Source organism: Oncorhynchus tshawytscha, unplaced genomic scaffold (genome assembly GCF_018296145.1).
Source record: "Oncorhynchus tshawytscha isolate Ot180627B unplaced genomic scaffold, Otsh_v2.0 Un_contig_17836_pilon_pilon, whole genome shotgun sequence".
Lineage (NCBI taxonomy): Eukaryota > Metazoa > Chordata > Actinopteri > Salmoniformes > Salmonidae > Oncorhynchus > Oncorhynchus tshawytscha.
The window spans coordinates 18,948-34,341 of NW_024608895.1; the positions used below are offsets into that span (position 1 = coordinate 18,948).

Below are 15,394 nucleotides of genomic sequence, written 5' to 3' on the forward strand. Positions count from 1 at the left end.
CATACACCTTAGCCAATTACATTTAAACTCAGTTTTTCACAATTCACAAAACATTTAATCCTAGTAAAATGTCCCTGTTTCTGGTCAGTTAGGATCAACACTATTTTAGGAATGTGAAATGTCAGAATAATAGTAGAGAGAATGATTTATTTCAGCTTTTATTTCTTTCATCACATTCTCAGTGGGTCAGAAGTTTACATACACTCAATTAGTATTTGGTAGCATTGCCTTTAAATGGTTTAACTTGGGCATCGATTTTGTGATGTGCACCATTCCCTCCTGCAGAAAAGCACCCCCACAACATGATGCTGCCACCCCCGTGCTTCACGGTTGAGATGGTGTTCTTCGCTGGCAAGCCTCCCCCTTTTTCCCCCAAACACAACGACGGTCATTATGGCCAAAGTTATATTTTTGTTTCATCAGACCAGAGGACATTTTTCCAAAAAGTACAATCTTTGTCCCCATGTGCAAACCGTAGTCTGGCTTTTTTATGGCGGTTTTGGAGCAGTGGCTTCTTCCTTGCTGAGCGGCCTTTCAGGTTATGTCAATATAGGACTCGTTTTACTGTGGATATAGATATTTTGTACCTGTTTCCTCCAGCATCTTCACAAGGTCCTTTGCTGTTGTTCTGGGATTGATTTGCACTTTTCACACCAAAGTATGTTCATCTCTAGGAGACAGAATGTATCTCTTTCCTGAGCGGTATGACGGCTGCGTGGTCCCATGGCGTTTATACTTGCGTACTATTGTTTGTACAGATGAACGTGGTACCTTCAGGCGTTTGGAAATTGCTCCCAAGGATGAACTAGACTTGTGGATGTCTACAATGTGTTTTCTGAGGTCTTGGCTGATTTCTTTTGATTTCCCCATGATGTCAAGCAAAGAGGCACTGAAGGTAGGCCTTGAAATACATCCACAGGTACACCACCAATTGACTCAAATGATGTCAATTAGCCTATCAGAAGCTTCTAAAGCCAAGACATAATTTTCTGGAATTTCCCAAGCTGTTTAAAGGCACAGTCAACTTAGTGTATGTAAACTTCTGACCCACTGGAATTGTGATACAGTGAATCATAAGTGAAGTAATCTGTCTGTAAACAATTGTTGTCCTAACCGACTTGCCAAAACTATAGTTTGTTAACAAGAAATGTGTGGAGTGGTTGAAAAACAAGTTTTAATGACTCCAACCTAAGTGTATGTACATTTCAACTGTATATACTGTATTTTATACCATCTATTGCATCCTGTCATCGTTCCTCCATATATGTACATCATCTCATTCCATCCCTATAAAAAGGTAGTTGTTGGGGAATTGTTAGATTACTTGTTAGATATTACTGCACTGTTGGAACTAGAAGCACAAGCATTTCACTACACTCGCATTAACATCTGACCAATAACATCTGCTAACCATGTGTATGTGACCAATAACATCTGCTAACCATGTGTATGTGTATGTGACAATAACATGTGTATGTGACCAATAACATCTGCTAACCATGTGTATGTGACCAATAACATCTGCTAACCGTGTGTATGTGACCATTAACATCTGCTAACCATGTGTATGTGACCAATAACATCTGCTAACCATGTGTATGTGACCAATAACATCTGCTAACCATGTGTATGTGACCAATAACATCTGCTAACCATGTGTATGTGACCAATAACATCTGCTAACCATGTGTATGTGACCAATAACATCTGCTAACCATGTGTATGTGACCAATAACATCTGCTAACCGTGTGTATGTGATTAAGAACATTTGATTTGATTTGACAAGGAGTTGGCTGGATAGTGGTCAGCTGACAGCATCCCCTAGACAAACAGTCAGTAAGTCCTAACCCTTACGTCTTAGCAGGGTTATTAAGCAGTGTAGTCTAATGTCATTCAGATAATGGAGGAGTTTATTGGGATACAAGGTGATTTGTAGATCAGTGATTCCGAGCAGTCTAGTGGACCACATCGTGTTTCCCTTGTGTAGGACAGGAAGTCCATTGTATAGGACAGGAAGTCTTCACCTTACCTAACTCTGTTCCACCTTCACCCCCCCACACACACACACACCCACACACACGTGTTGGCATCACACTTTACATGTCAAACATGTACAGCTTAAACCTGAACTTAAAAACGAACGTACCCAAGATGACAAACTTCCTGAGCTGTGCGTGTTTGGTGAGCATGGTGAGGACGGAGTGGAGGAGCTGAACACACACCAGACTGCCCTCGTCCACCACCAACACGCGCACACACGCAAACTTCCACTCCTCAGGAGCCCCACTGGGGTCCTTTTTGGCCTGCATGAAACTCCACACTACCTGAGAGGGAGGGGTGACAGGAGGGAGGGGTTAGATATCTGTGAAACTCCACACTACCTGAGAGGGAGGGGTTAGATATCTGTGAAACTCCACACTACCTGAGAGGGAGGGGTTAGATATCTGTGAAACTCCACACTACCTGAGAGGGAGGGGTTAGATATCTGTGAAACTCCACACTACCTGAGAGGGAGGGGTGACAGCAGGGAGGGGTTAGATATCTGTGAAACTCCACACTACCTGAGAGGGAGGGGTGACAGGAGGGAGGGGTTAGATATCTGTGAAACTCCACACTACCTGAGAGGGAGGGGTGAAAGGAGGGAGGGGTTAGATATCTGTGAAACTCCACACTACCTGAGAGGGAGGGGTTAGATATCTGTGAAACTCCACACTACCTGAGAGGGAGGGGTTAGATATCTGTGAAACTCCACACTACCTGAGAGGGAGGGGTGACAGCAGGGAGGGGTTAGATATCTGTGAAACTCCACACTACCTGAGAGGGAGGGGTGACAGGAGGGAGGGGGTTAGATATCTGTGAAACTCCACACTACCTGAGAGGGAGGGGTGAAAGGAGGGAGGGGTTAGATATCTGTGAAACTCCACACTACCTGAGAGGGAGGGTGAAAGGAGGGAGGGGTTAGATATCTGTGAAACTCCACACTACCTGAGAGGGAGGGGTGAAAGGAGGGAGGGGTTAGATATCTGTGAAACTCCACACTACCTGAGAGGGAGGGGTGACAGCAGGGAGGGGTTAGATATCTGTGAAACTCCACACTACCTGAGAGGGAGGGTTAGATATCTGTGAAACTCCACACTACCTGAGAGGGAGGGGTGACAGCAGGGAGGGGTTAGATATCTGTGAAACTCCACACTACCTGAGAAGGGGTGAAAGGAGGGAGGGGTTAGATATCTGTGAAACTCCACACTACCTGAGAGGGAGGGGTGACAGGAAATTTTATATTTTCTGGGAAAAAATTGCAAGGGGTTAGATATCTGTGAAACTCCACACTACCTGAGAGGGAGGGGTGAAAGGAGGGAGGGGTTAGATATCTGTGAAACTCCACACTACCTGAGAGGGAGGGGTGAAAGGAGGGAGGGGTTAGATATCTGTGAAACTCCACACTACCTGAGAGGGAGGGGTGACAGGAGGGAGGGTTAGATATCTGTGAAACTCCACACTACCTGAGAGGGAGGGGTGACAGGAGGGAGGGGTTAGATATCTGTGAAACTCCACACTACCTGAGAGAGGGGGTGACAGGAGGGAGGGGTTAGATATCTGTGAAACTCCACACTACCTGAGAGGGAGGGGTTAGATATCTGTGAAACTCCACACTACCTGAGAGGGAGGGGTTAGATATCTGTGAAACTCCACACTACCTGAGAGGGAGGGGTGACAGCAGGGAGGGTTAGATATCTGTGAAACTCCACACTACCTGAGAGGGAGGGGTTAGATATCTGTGAAACTCCACACTACCTCACCCCCCACACACACACACACCCACAGAGGGAGGGGTTAGATATCTGTGAAACTCCACACTACCTGAGGGGAGGGGTTAGATATCTGTGAAACTCCACACTACCTGAGAGGGAGGGGTGACAGGAGGGAGGGGTTAGATATCTGTGAAACTCCACACTACCTGAGAGGGAGGGGTGAAAGGAGGGAGGGGTTAGATATCTGTGAAACTCCACACTACCTGAGAGGGAGGGGTGACAGCAGGGAGGGGTTAGATATCTGTGAAACTCCACACTACCTGAGAGGGAGGGGTGAAAGGAGGGAGGGGTTAGATATCTGTGAAACTCCACACTACCTGAGAGGGAGGGGTGAACAGGAGGGAGGGGTTAGATATCTGTGAAACTCCACACTACCTGAGAGGGAGGGGTGACAGGAGGGAGGGGTTAGATATCTGTGAAACTCCACACTACCTGAGAGGGAGGGGTGACAGGAGGGAGGGGTTAGATATCTGTGAAACTCCACACTACCTGAGAGGGAGGGGTGAAAGGAGGGAGGGGTTAGATATCTGTGAAACTCCACACTACCTGAGAGGGAGGGGTGAAAGGAGGGAGGGGTTAGATATCTGTGAAACTCCACACTACCTGAGAGGGAGGGGTGAAAGGAGGGAGGGGTTAGATATCTGTGAAACTCCACACTACCTGAGAGGGAGGGGTGAAAGGAGGGAGGGGTTAGATATCTGTGAAACTCCACACTACCTGAGAGGGAGGGGTGAAAGGAGGGAGGGGTTAGATATCTGTGAAACTCCACACTACCTGAGAGGGAGGGGTGAAAGGAGGGAGGGGTTAGATATCTGTGAAACTCCACACTACCTGAGAGGGAGGGGTTAGATATCTGTGAAACTCCACACTACCTGAGAGGGAGGGGTGAAAGGAGGGAGGGGTTAGATATCTGTGAAACTCCACACTACCTGAGAGGGAGGGGTGAAAGGAGGGAGGGGTTAGATATCTGTGAAACTCCACACTACCTGAGAGGGAGGGGTGAAAGGAGGGAGGGGTTAGATATCTGTGAAACTCCACACTACCTGAGAGGGAGGGGTGAAAGGAGGGAGGGTTAGATATCTGTGAAACTCCACACTACCTGAGAGGGAGGGGTGAAAGGAGGGAGGGGTTAGATATCTGTGAAACTCCACACTACCTGAGAGGGAGGGGTGAAAGGAGGGAGGGGTTAGATATCTGTGAAACTCCACACTACCTGAGAGGGAGGGGTGACAGGAGGGAGGGGTTAGATATCTGTGAAACTCCACACTACCTGAGAGGGAGGGGTTAGATATCTGTGAAACTCCACACTACCTGAGAGGGAGGGGTGACAGGAGGGAGGGTTAGATATCTGTGAAACTCCACACTACCTGAGAGGGAGGGGTTAGATATCTGTGAAACTCCACACTACCTGAGAGGGAGGGGTGACAGGAGGGAGGGTTTAGATATCTGTGAAACTCCACACTACCTGAGAGGGAGGGGTTAGATATCTGTGAAACTCCACACTACCTGAGAGGAGGGGTGACAGGAGGGAGGGGTTAGATATCTGTGAAACTCCACACTACCTGAGAGGGAGGGGTTAGATATCTGTGAAACTCCACACTACCTGAGAGGGAGGGGTTAGATATCTGTGAAACTCCACACTACCTGAGAGGGAGGGGTTAGATATCTGTGAAACTCCACACTACCTGAGAGGGAGGGGTTGATATCTGTGAAACTCCACACTACCTGAGAGGGAGGGGTTAGATATCTGTGAAACTCCACACTACCTGAGAGGGAGGGGTTGATATCTGTGAAACTCCACACTACCTGAGAGGGAGGGTTAGATATCTGTGAAACTCCACACTACCTGAGAGGGAGGGGTTAGATATCTGTGAAACTCCACACTACCTGAGAGGGAGGGGTTAGATATCTGTGAAACTCCACACTACCTGAGAGGGAGGGGTTAGATATCTGTGAAACTCCACACTACCTGAGAGGGAGGGGTTAGATATCTGTGAACTCCACACTACCTGAGAGGGAGGGTTAGATATCTGTGAAACTCCACACTACCTGAGAGGGAGGGGTTAGATATCTGTGAAACTCCACACTACCTGAGAGGGAGGGGTTAGATATCTGTGAAACTCCACACTACCTGAGAGAGAGGGGTGACAGGAGGGAGGAGTTAGATATCTGTTAAACTCCACACTACCTGAGAGGGAGGGGTGACAGGGAAGAGTGAACAGGAGGGAGGGGTTAGATATCTGTGAAACTCCACACTACCTGAGAGGGAGGGGTTAGGTATCTGTGAAACTCCACACTACCTGAAAGGGAGGGGTGACAGGGAAGAGTGAACAGGAGGGAGGGGTTAGGTATCTGTGAAACTCCACACTACCTGAAAGGGAGGGGTGACAGGGAAGAGTGAACAGGAGGGAGGGGTTAGGTATCTGTGAAACTCCACACTACCTGAGAGGGAGGGGTGACAGGGAAGAGTGAACAGGAGGGAGGGGTTAGGTATCTGTGAAACTCCACACTACCTGAGAGGGAGGGGTGACAGGGAAGAGTGAACAGGAGGGAGGGGTTAGGTATCTGTGAAACTCCACACTACCTGAGAGGGAGGGGTGACTGGAAGAGTGAACAGGAGGGAGGGGTTAGGTATCTGTGAAACTCCACACTACCTGAGAGGGAGGGGTGACAGGGAAGAGTGAACAGGAGGGAGGGGTTAGTATCTGTGAAACTCCACACTACCTGAGGGGTGACAGGGAAGAGTGAACAGGAGGGAGGGGTTAGGTATCTGTGAAACTCCACACTACCTGAGGGAGGGGTGACAGGGAAGAGTGAACAGGAGGGAGGGGTTAGGTATCTGTGAAACTCCACACTACCTGAGAGGGAGGGGTGACAGGGAAGAGTGAACAGGAGGGAGGGGTTAGATATCTGTGAAACTCCACACTACCTGAGAGGGAGGGGTGACAGGGAAGAGTGAACAGGAGGGAGGGGTTAGGTATCTGTGAAACTCCACACTACCTGAAAGGGAGGGGTGACAGGGAAGAGTGAACAGGAGGGAGGGGTTAGATATCTGTGACCTCTGGAAGTGGTACTATGTACAGTTGTGGACAAAAGTTGAGAGTGACACAAATATACATTTTCACAAAGTTTGCTGCTTCAGTGTCTTTAGATATTTTTGTCAGATGTTACTATGGAATACTGAAGTATAATTACAAGCATTTCATAAGTGTCAAAGGCTTTTATTGACAATTACATGAAGTTGATACAAAGAGTTGACCCTTCTTTTTCAAGACCTCTGCAATCCTCCCTGGCATGCTGTTAATTAACTTCTGGGCCACATCCTGACTGATGGCAGCCCATTCTTGCATAATCAATGCTTGGAGTTTGTCAGAATTTGTGGGTTTTTGTTTGTCCACCCGTCATCTTGAGGATTGACCACAAAATCTCAATGGGATTAAGGTCTGGGGAGTTTCCTGGCCATGGACCTAAAATATCGATGTTTTGTTCCCCGAACCACTTAGTTATCACTTTTGCCTTATGGAAAGGTGCTCCATCATGCTGGAAAAGCCATTGTTCATCACCAAACTGTTCCTGGATGGTTGGGAGAAGTTGCTCTCGGAGGAGGTGTTGGTACCATTCTTTATTCATGGCTGTGTTTTTAGGCAAAATTGTGAGTGAGCCCCCTCCCTTGGCTGAGAAGCAACCCCACACATGAATGGTCTCAGGATGCTTTACTGTTGGCATGACACAGGACTGATGGTAGCGCTCACCTTGTCTTCTCCGGACAAGCTTTTTTCCTAATGCCCCAAACAATCGGGAAGGGGATTCATCAGAGAAAATGACTTTACCCCAGTCCTCAGCAGTCCAATCCCTGTACCTTTTGCAGAATATCAGTCTGTCCCTGATGTTTTTCCTGGAGAGAAGTGGCTTCTTTGCTGCCCTTCTTGACACCAGGCCATCCTCCAAAAGTCTTCGCCTCACTGTGTGTGCAGATGCACTCACACCTGCCTGCTGCCATTCCTGAGCAAGCTCTGTACTGGTGGTGCCCCGATCCCGCAGCTGAATCTACTTTAGGAGACGGTCCTGGCGCTTGCTGGACTTTCTTGGGCGCCCTGAAGCCTTCTTCACAACAATTGAACCGCTCTCCTTGAAGTTCTTGATGATTCGATAAATGGTTGATTTAGGCGCAATCTTACTGGCAACAATATCCTTGCCTGTGTAGTCCTTTTTGTGCAAAGCAATGATGGCACGTGTTTCCTTGCACGAGAGAATCACTAGCATGTCAGCTGGTCCTTTTGTGGCAGGGCTGAAATGCAGTGGAAATGTTTTTGGGGGATTCAGTTCATTTCCATGGCAAAGAGGGACTTTGCAATTAATCTGATCACTCTTCATAACATTCTGGAGTATATGCAAATTGCCATCATACAAACTGAGGCAGGAGACTTTGTGAAAATTAATAATTTGTCATTCTCAAAATGTTTGGCCACGACTGTACAACACATGGACCTGACTACTGATGTTCAACTGGTTCATTTAGAACAATATGATACACGGTGAATGCGGCCGCCCACGGTGAGTGCGGCCGCCCACGGTGAGTCGGCCGCCCACGGTGAGTGAGGCCGCCCACGGTGAGTGAGGCCGCCCACGGTGAGTGTGGCCGCCCACGGTGAGTGTGGCCGCCCACGGTGAATATGGCCGCCCACGGTGAGTGTGGCCGCTGACAGAAAACAAGTGGAAAACTTGACCTACAAATTACACAAATAATCCTTTGTAAACCATGAAAGTGATAAAACATTTCAGCTGTTTATTTTGGTCTCACCGATACCTTTCTATTACAGAGACAAAGCCTACATGGACAGAGAATGTGACTTCTAGCTTTACCCAGGCTAATGTTTGCCATTCAGAAACCTGTTCTGTACCCGGCTAATAACAGATAGTCAGAACTGGGTCAGAACCATTCTAGAAGTCATTCTAAGGGCAGAACTGTCTCCTGTACCAACCTGGTGCAGGGTGTAGGCCTTGAAGCATGTCCTCTTGGTGAGCAGAGACGCAGCTCTCCCTGTGGGTGCTGTTAGTAACACCTCGTCCTCTCCCTGTAAAACCCACGACGATGACTTCTTCTCGTCCTTTACCTCCCCCTCTAACTGAGAGAGGAGACTCTTCGACAGGGCTTCTTCCTCCCACGCATCGGCTTCCTCCCACGCCTCAGACCCCAAGGAGTCATTTTCAAAGTCCCAGCATGCCTTCCTGACTTCCTTCTCTGGGCTCTGCTGCAAGGCGGCCTTGAACACGAGACTCACCACCGTGGTCTTACCACAGCCCCCCTTACCGCTGATCACTGTCACCGGATTGAAGCAGATCATCTTTGCTGCACGTACCTGGTCTGGGTCTAAATCTACTGGAGGAGGGCCCTGGTCTGGGCCTAAATCTACTGGAGGAGGGCCCCTGGTCTGGGCCTAAATCTACTGGAGGAGGGCCCTGGTCTGGGCCTAATACTGGATCTACTGGAGGAGGGCCCTGGTCTGTAGGGGCTGGTTCTGGTTTGATGTGGTCTGGGACAGAGTATCCACTGACTGTTCTAACAGCAGTACTAGTACGGTCTGTCTCTGCAGCGCTGCCATCCATATCACACCTTTCATTCAGCTCATCAGCCTTCCGCTCTGCGTCGGAGTCCACTTCACCTTGATAATCCCTACTCCCTCCATCCCCTCCCTTCTTCCTCAGCCTCTGCAGAGCTGAAGCAGTCAGCACCTCTATGACATCCAGAGGTATAACCCAGGGCTCTTCCTGCACCAGACAGCGTAGGCACTCAGCTATCCCAGTCTCATAAGAATGCAGGTTCTGCAGCGCCACCTTCTGGCGATCCTGTACCACTACACCCAGCTCTTTGAGGAAGTGGACTGCGTCCCACACCTGAATGAAAGAACCAACGAATTAACTACATTTGACATTCAAAAAATCCATATGGAGCTGCCTCAGCAAGCAAACCAACAAACAATACATAAAACACAAAATGGACAGACGTATTTGTTCTGTGTTCCTCGTACCTCCACCTCCACCATGGAGCTACACCCTCTCCTGACCTCGTCACACAGGGTGGGAGCTCCGTGTAGGTACTGCCCGTCCTGTAGCAGTGGTTCTTCAGAGAGTCGTAGACTCGCAGGGCGTTACGCTGCTTCAGAGGGATCTCTTGGAAGAGTTTACACTCATGGAAGGATCTCAGCTGAGCCTCGCAATGGACCACCTTCAACTCCTTGTACATAACCTAGAGAGAGGGGAGTAGGGGAGAGAGGGAGGGGGAGTAGGGGAGAGGGAGGGAGAGGGGAGAGAAAGGGAGGGGAGAGGGGAGAGAAAGGGAGGAGAGGGGAGAGAGGGAGGGAGGGGAGTAGGGGGAGAGGGGAGAGAGGAGGGGAGTAGGGGGAGAGGGAGGAGAGGGGAGAGAAAGAGGGGAGTAGGGGAGAGAAGGAGGGGGAGTAGGGGAGAGAAGGAGGGGGGAGTAGGGGGAAAAGGAGAGGGAGAGAAAGGGAGGGAGGGGGAGAGAAAGGGAGGGAGTTGTAGGGGAGAGAGGGAGGGAGGAGTAGGGGAGAGAGGAGTAGGGGGAGAGAGAGGAGAGAGAGGAGTAGGGGGAGAGAGTAGGGGAGAGAAAGGAGTAGGGGGAGAGAGTAGGGGAGAGAAAGGGAGGGGGAGAGAGAGGGGAGAGAAAGGAGGGAGGGGGAGAGGGAAGAGAAAGAGGGAGAGGGGAGAGAAAGAGAGGGAGAGGGGAGTAGGGGGGAGGGAAGAGAGAGAAAGAGAGGGAGGGGGAGAGAGGAAAAGTGAGAAGCGATTACTCAAGATAATGAATTATTTTCTTATTTTAGTTTATGTCAAAGTGTTCATGGCAGATTGGAGGGATGTGATGCGATACTTCCTGCTGGATTGGTCCAATCACAGACTACAGAAACTGTTGACAAAGTATGTTAACCAACCACAGTCCACAACCAGCCAGGAGGTTACGCTTACATAGTTAAAGCCCAGCTTCCAGACGTCCGTCTTGATCATCTCCTCTATTTTGGCCAGCAAGCTGAGATCCTCCTCTTCCTCCTCCTCCTCTATCTGTGTAGCACCCTGTGCCGCAGGATGTTTTGGGCTTTTCTTTCCCCGACTCAGGAGCTCTGTGAAGCGCCCGGGCAGTAGGGTAGGCAGGTATCTCATCACATGGGGGTACAGAGAGGCAGCAGTCACGCGCATCCCTGCAACTGACAGACATACCGATGACATGAGCTGTGTTCCAGATACACATACTGTATGTTAGTATGAGCTGTGTTCCAGATACCCATACTAACATACTGTATGTCAGTATGAGCTGTGTTCCAGATACACATACTAACATACTGTATGTTAGTATGAGCTGTGTTCCAGATACCCATACTGTATGTCAGTATGAGCTGTGTTCCAGATACCCATACTGTATGTCAGTATGAGCTGTGTTCCAGATACTAACATACAGTATGTTGTTAGTATGAGCTGTGTTCCAGATACCCATACTAACATACTGTATGTTAGTATGAGCTGTGTTCCAGATACCCATACTAACATACTGTATGTTAGTATGAGCTGTGTTCCAGATACCCATACTAACATACTGTATGTCAGTATGAGCTGTGTTCAGATACCCATATCATACTGTATGTCTGTATGCTGTTGATACCCTATAACATACTGTATGTCAGTATGAGCTTGTTAGCAGAACAAATTACTAACATACTGTATGTCAGTATGAGCTGTGTTCAGATACCCATACTAACATACTGTATCTGGGCTGTGCCAGATACCCATACTAACATACTGTATGTCAGTATGAGCTGTGTTCAGATACCCATACTGTATGTCAGTAATGAGCTGTGTTGCAGATACCCATACTAACATACTGTATGTCAGTATGAGCTGTGTGCCAGATACCCATACTGTATGTCAGTATGAGCTGTGTTCCAGATACCCATACTAACATACTGTATGTTAGTATGAGCTGTGTTCCAGATACCCATACTAACATACTGTATGTTAGTATACTGTAAACCAACGGTAACATTTCAGTTGAGCGCGCTTCACACATCTACTGGAAGCTGATGCTGTTGCTATGCAACCTATTGCTAGCTTGGTAGCGTAACAAATTAGTAGCTAGGTATAGAATGTGTTCGTGGTTTGATATGGTAGTGCCAGAGTGCGCTCTGGGCGTTTGTAAATTCAGGGCGTTGTCAGATTCATATGGTGTTGAGCGTTGGTAACTAACTGTGCTGCTGGTAACTACTGTGCTGCTGTAACTAACTGTGCTGCTGGCAACAATTGAAATATGTTTTGGTTTTTTTGCCAATATTGACTGACACATTCAACGGGTGTTGAGCGTTTGTAAATTCATCAGAGAGCGCTCTGAAATCGGGTAGATAGCCAGAGGGAATTTACAAACGCACCCCTATGACTAATAAGCATACTACATACCCAATTTGTGTCACAAATAGTATGGTTAGTATGGTATAGAATGGTATAGTATGGTATGGTATAGAATGGTATGGTTAGTATGGTATAGAATGGTATCATATAGTATAGTATGGTATGGTTAGTATGGTATAGAATGGTATAGTATGGTTAGTATGGTATAGTATGGTATAGGTTAGTATGGTATAGAATGGTATAGAATGGTATAGTATGGTATAGAATGATATGGTATAGTATGGTATAGAATGGTATGGTATAGTATGGTATAGAATGGTATGGTATAGTATGGTTAGTATGGTATGGTTAGTATGGTATAGAATGGTATAGTATGGTATGGTATGGTATAGTATGGTATAGTATGGTGAAGTATGGTATAGAATGGTATAGTATAGTATGGTTAGTATGGTATAGTATGGTATGGTATAGTATGGTTAGTATGGTATAGAATGGTATAGTTAGTATGGTATAGTATGGTTAGTATGGTATAGAATGGTATAGTATGGTATAGTATGGTTAGTATGGTATAGTTAGTATGGTATAGTATGGTTAGTATGGTATAGTATGGTATGGTTAGTATGGTATAGAATGGTATGGTTAGTATGGTATAGAATGGTATAGTATGGTATAGTATGGTATAGAATGGTATGGTATGGTATAGAATGGTATAGTATGGTTAGTATGGTATAGAATGGTATGGTATGGTATAGTATAGTATGGTATGGTTAGTATGGTATAGTATGGTTAGTATGGAATGGTATGGTATGGCATAGTGTGGTATAGAATGGTATGGTATGGTTAGTATGGTATAGAATGGTATAGTATGGTATGGTTAGTATGGTATAGTATGGTATAGAATGGTATAGTATGGTATAGAATGGTATGGTTAGTATGGTATAGTATGGTATAGTATGGTATGGTTAGTATGGTATAGAATGGTATAGAATGGTATGGTTAGTATGGTATAGTATGGTATAGAATGGTATAGTATGGTATAGAATGGTATGGTATGGTTAGTATGGTATAGTATGGTATAGTATGGTATGGTTAGTATGGTATGGTTAGTATGGTATAGAATGGTATAGTATGGTATAGAATGGTATAGTATGGTATGGTATAGTATGGTATAGTATGGTATAGAATGGTATAGTATGGTATAGAATGGTATGGTTAGTATGGTATAGAATGGTATAGTATGGTATAGTATGGTATAGTATGGTATGGTTAGTATGGTATAGTATGGTATAGAATGGTATAGAATGGTTAGTATGGTATGGTATAGTATGGTATAGTATGGTATGGTATAGAATGGTATAGAATGGTATAGTATGGTATGGTTAGTATGGTATAGAATGGTATAGTATGGTATGGTTAGTATGGTATAGTATGGTATAGAATGGTATGGTAGGAGTATTCGAACACAGCTATGGTCTTTACTCACAGCACTTCATATTACCAAAACACTATAGATCAGGGTCAAGATGTATCTCTCCCCCACGTCCACCTACCTGAAACAGAGACCAAGGCTTTAATCTGCTGTGCCAAAGCTCTGTGCTGCTCTCCTTCCTCAAACTCAGCCAGAACTTCCTGCAAGTTAGCAAACTCCAACTTCCTTCCCATCGGCAGCCAAGCAAAGAAGGGGACGACAAACTGTGCGTCCACACCGCAGGCTGTGAGGAACAGAGACAGGACAGAGTGGTCCGGGTCTCCCTGGAGGTCTGAGCCTCCCTGGAGGTCTGAGCGAAGGCGGTAGGCAGGGTAGCCCCGTAGCACCAGCTTGCCCCTGGCAGCGCGGGCGGTGCAGGTAGCCTCCCACCACGGGTCCTTCAGACTGAACCGGCCCAGTACTCTGCATCTCTTACCAGACACGCTGTCCAGGAAATCAACTAGAACGGACACGGGATAGAAAATGAAACAATTACACAAGATAGTTAGTTATTGAGCTGACTAACGTTAGCTAGCTAGATCATCAGCATGCATTCATCGTGGTGGATTGTATGATAGTGTTTTGTGGGAGGTGGGTATAATTTGTGGGAACGTCCCAACAGGAATCTGTAACAAAAACTTGGTAAAGTACAAGGTTGTCAACAAACAACGCATACAAAAGTAGCATGATCAATTCACCTAGTTAACTAAATGCTGAATAGGCATCAACTCACCACGTAGCTTATTCTTAATGTTTGTTTGTAGGCTACCAGAGAGAGGACAGACATTTTTATGGACTAAACACGCTGAGTGGAAAAAACTTAGTGAAATAGCCCACCCTCTCTATCCGGTATCTTATTCTGCCGCTATACAACTTTGTATGCGTTGTTTTGTTGGCAACCTTGTCCTTTACCATGTTTTTGGTTACAGATTCCTCCTGTTGGAACTTTCCCACAAATTATACCCACCTTTCTGTGGGTGTATTAGTGTCACTAACAAGAGATAAACCAGATTGAACAAACTATATAAAATTATAGTAGGCTCCTGTCTCTACAGTAGGAGAAATCTCGACCGACAAGAGTGACACTGTCGCAGTCCCCTTACACCGAATGATTGGCAACTTGTTTGCTATATAAATATGCCTATTTTTTTTTGCAAGTGACAACCCCATTAGCTAGTTAGATTAATTTATACATTATCAAAGCTATGATGATCTGTCAACGACCACTCACCTTCGTTTCGGCCCGGTACGGAGGAATTAAACACATGTCCTCCTGAACTAACGCTGTCCATCTCTTTCATATCCAGAAACTCCGGCTGTGCTTCTTCTTCCTCCTCCTCATCATCATCTTCCCAATCAGAGTCGTCATTTTCGGAGTTTTTAACCTTCTTTTCGGGTAAAATGTAACCTACTAGGATTCTGTCACCAACAGGACACCACAACTGTGACATTTCTGTTTTGTTTTGCTTATTTCCCGCGTCAATTTAATTTGACAGCTGACATAAAAACAAGGAAGTGGAAAAGCGGAAGTGCTTTTGCTTTTTTTTCCCGAGGCAACCTAAAAAAAAACTATCGTGTAAGCGCCACCTACCGGCCTGGGGGGTAAGGTGCAGCTTGATGAGTCTCATCTGGTTATCATTAGTCTTACCAGATACCACAACATCGTATTTTAAATCATGAATGCCGTTATAGTTGTGAATTACA

The 15,394-nt window shown here is 46.5% G+C and overlaps 1 protein-coding gene across 1 annotated transcript in view; it reads right to left on the reverse strand.

The window, feature by feature from the left end:
• Positions 1 to 15,210, reverse strand: part of LOC112240308 (DNA helicase B) — a 34,078-nt gene extending 18,868 nt beyond the window's left edge. The window contains 7 exon segments of the mRNA XM_042313827.1: positions 2,148 to 2,325; positions 8,796 to 9,251; positions 9,370 to 9,708; positions 9,887 to 10,060; positions 10,795 to 11,030; positions 13,773 to 14,150; positions 14,922 to 15,210. Of these exon segments, the coding sequence (XP_042169761.1) occupies positions 2,148 to 2,325; positions 8,796 to 9,251; positions 9,370 to 9,708; positions 9,887 to 10,060; positions 10,795 to 11,030; positions 13,773 to 14,150; positions 14,922 to 15,141 (1,981 nt within the window). The 5' untranslated portion in view covers positions 15,142 to 15,210.
• Between the last annotated feature and the right edge of the window lie 184 nt (positions 15,211 to 15,394).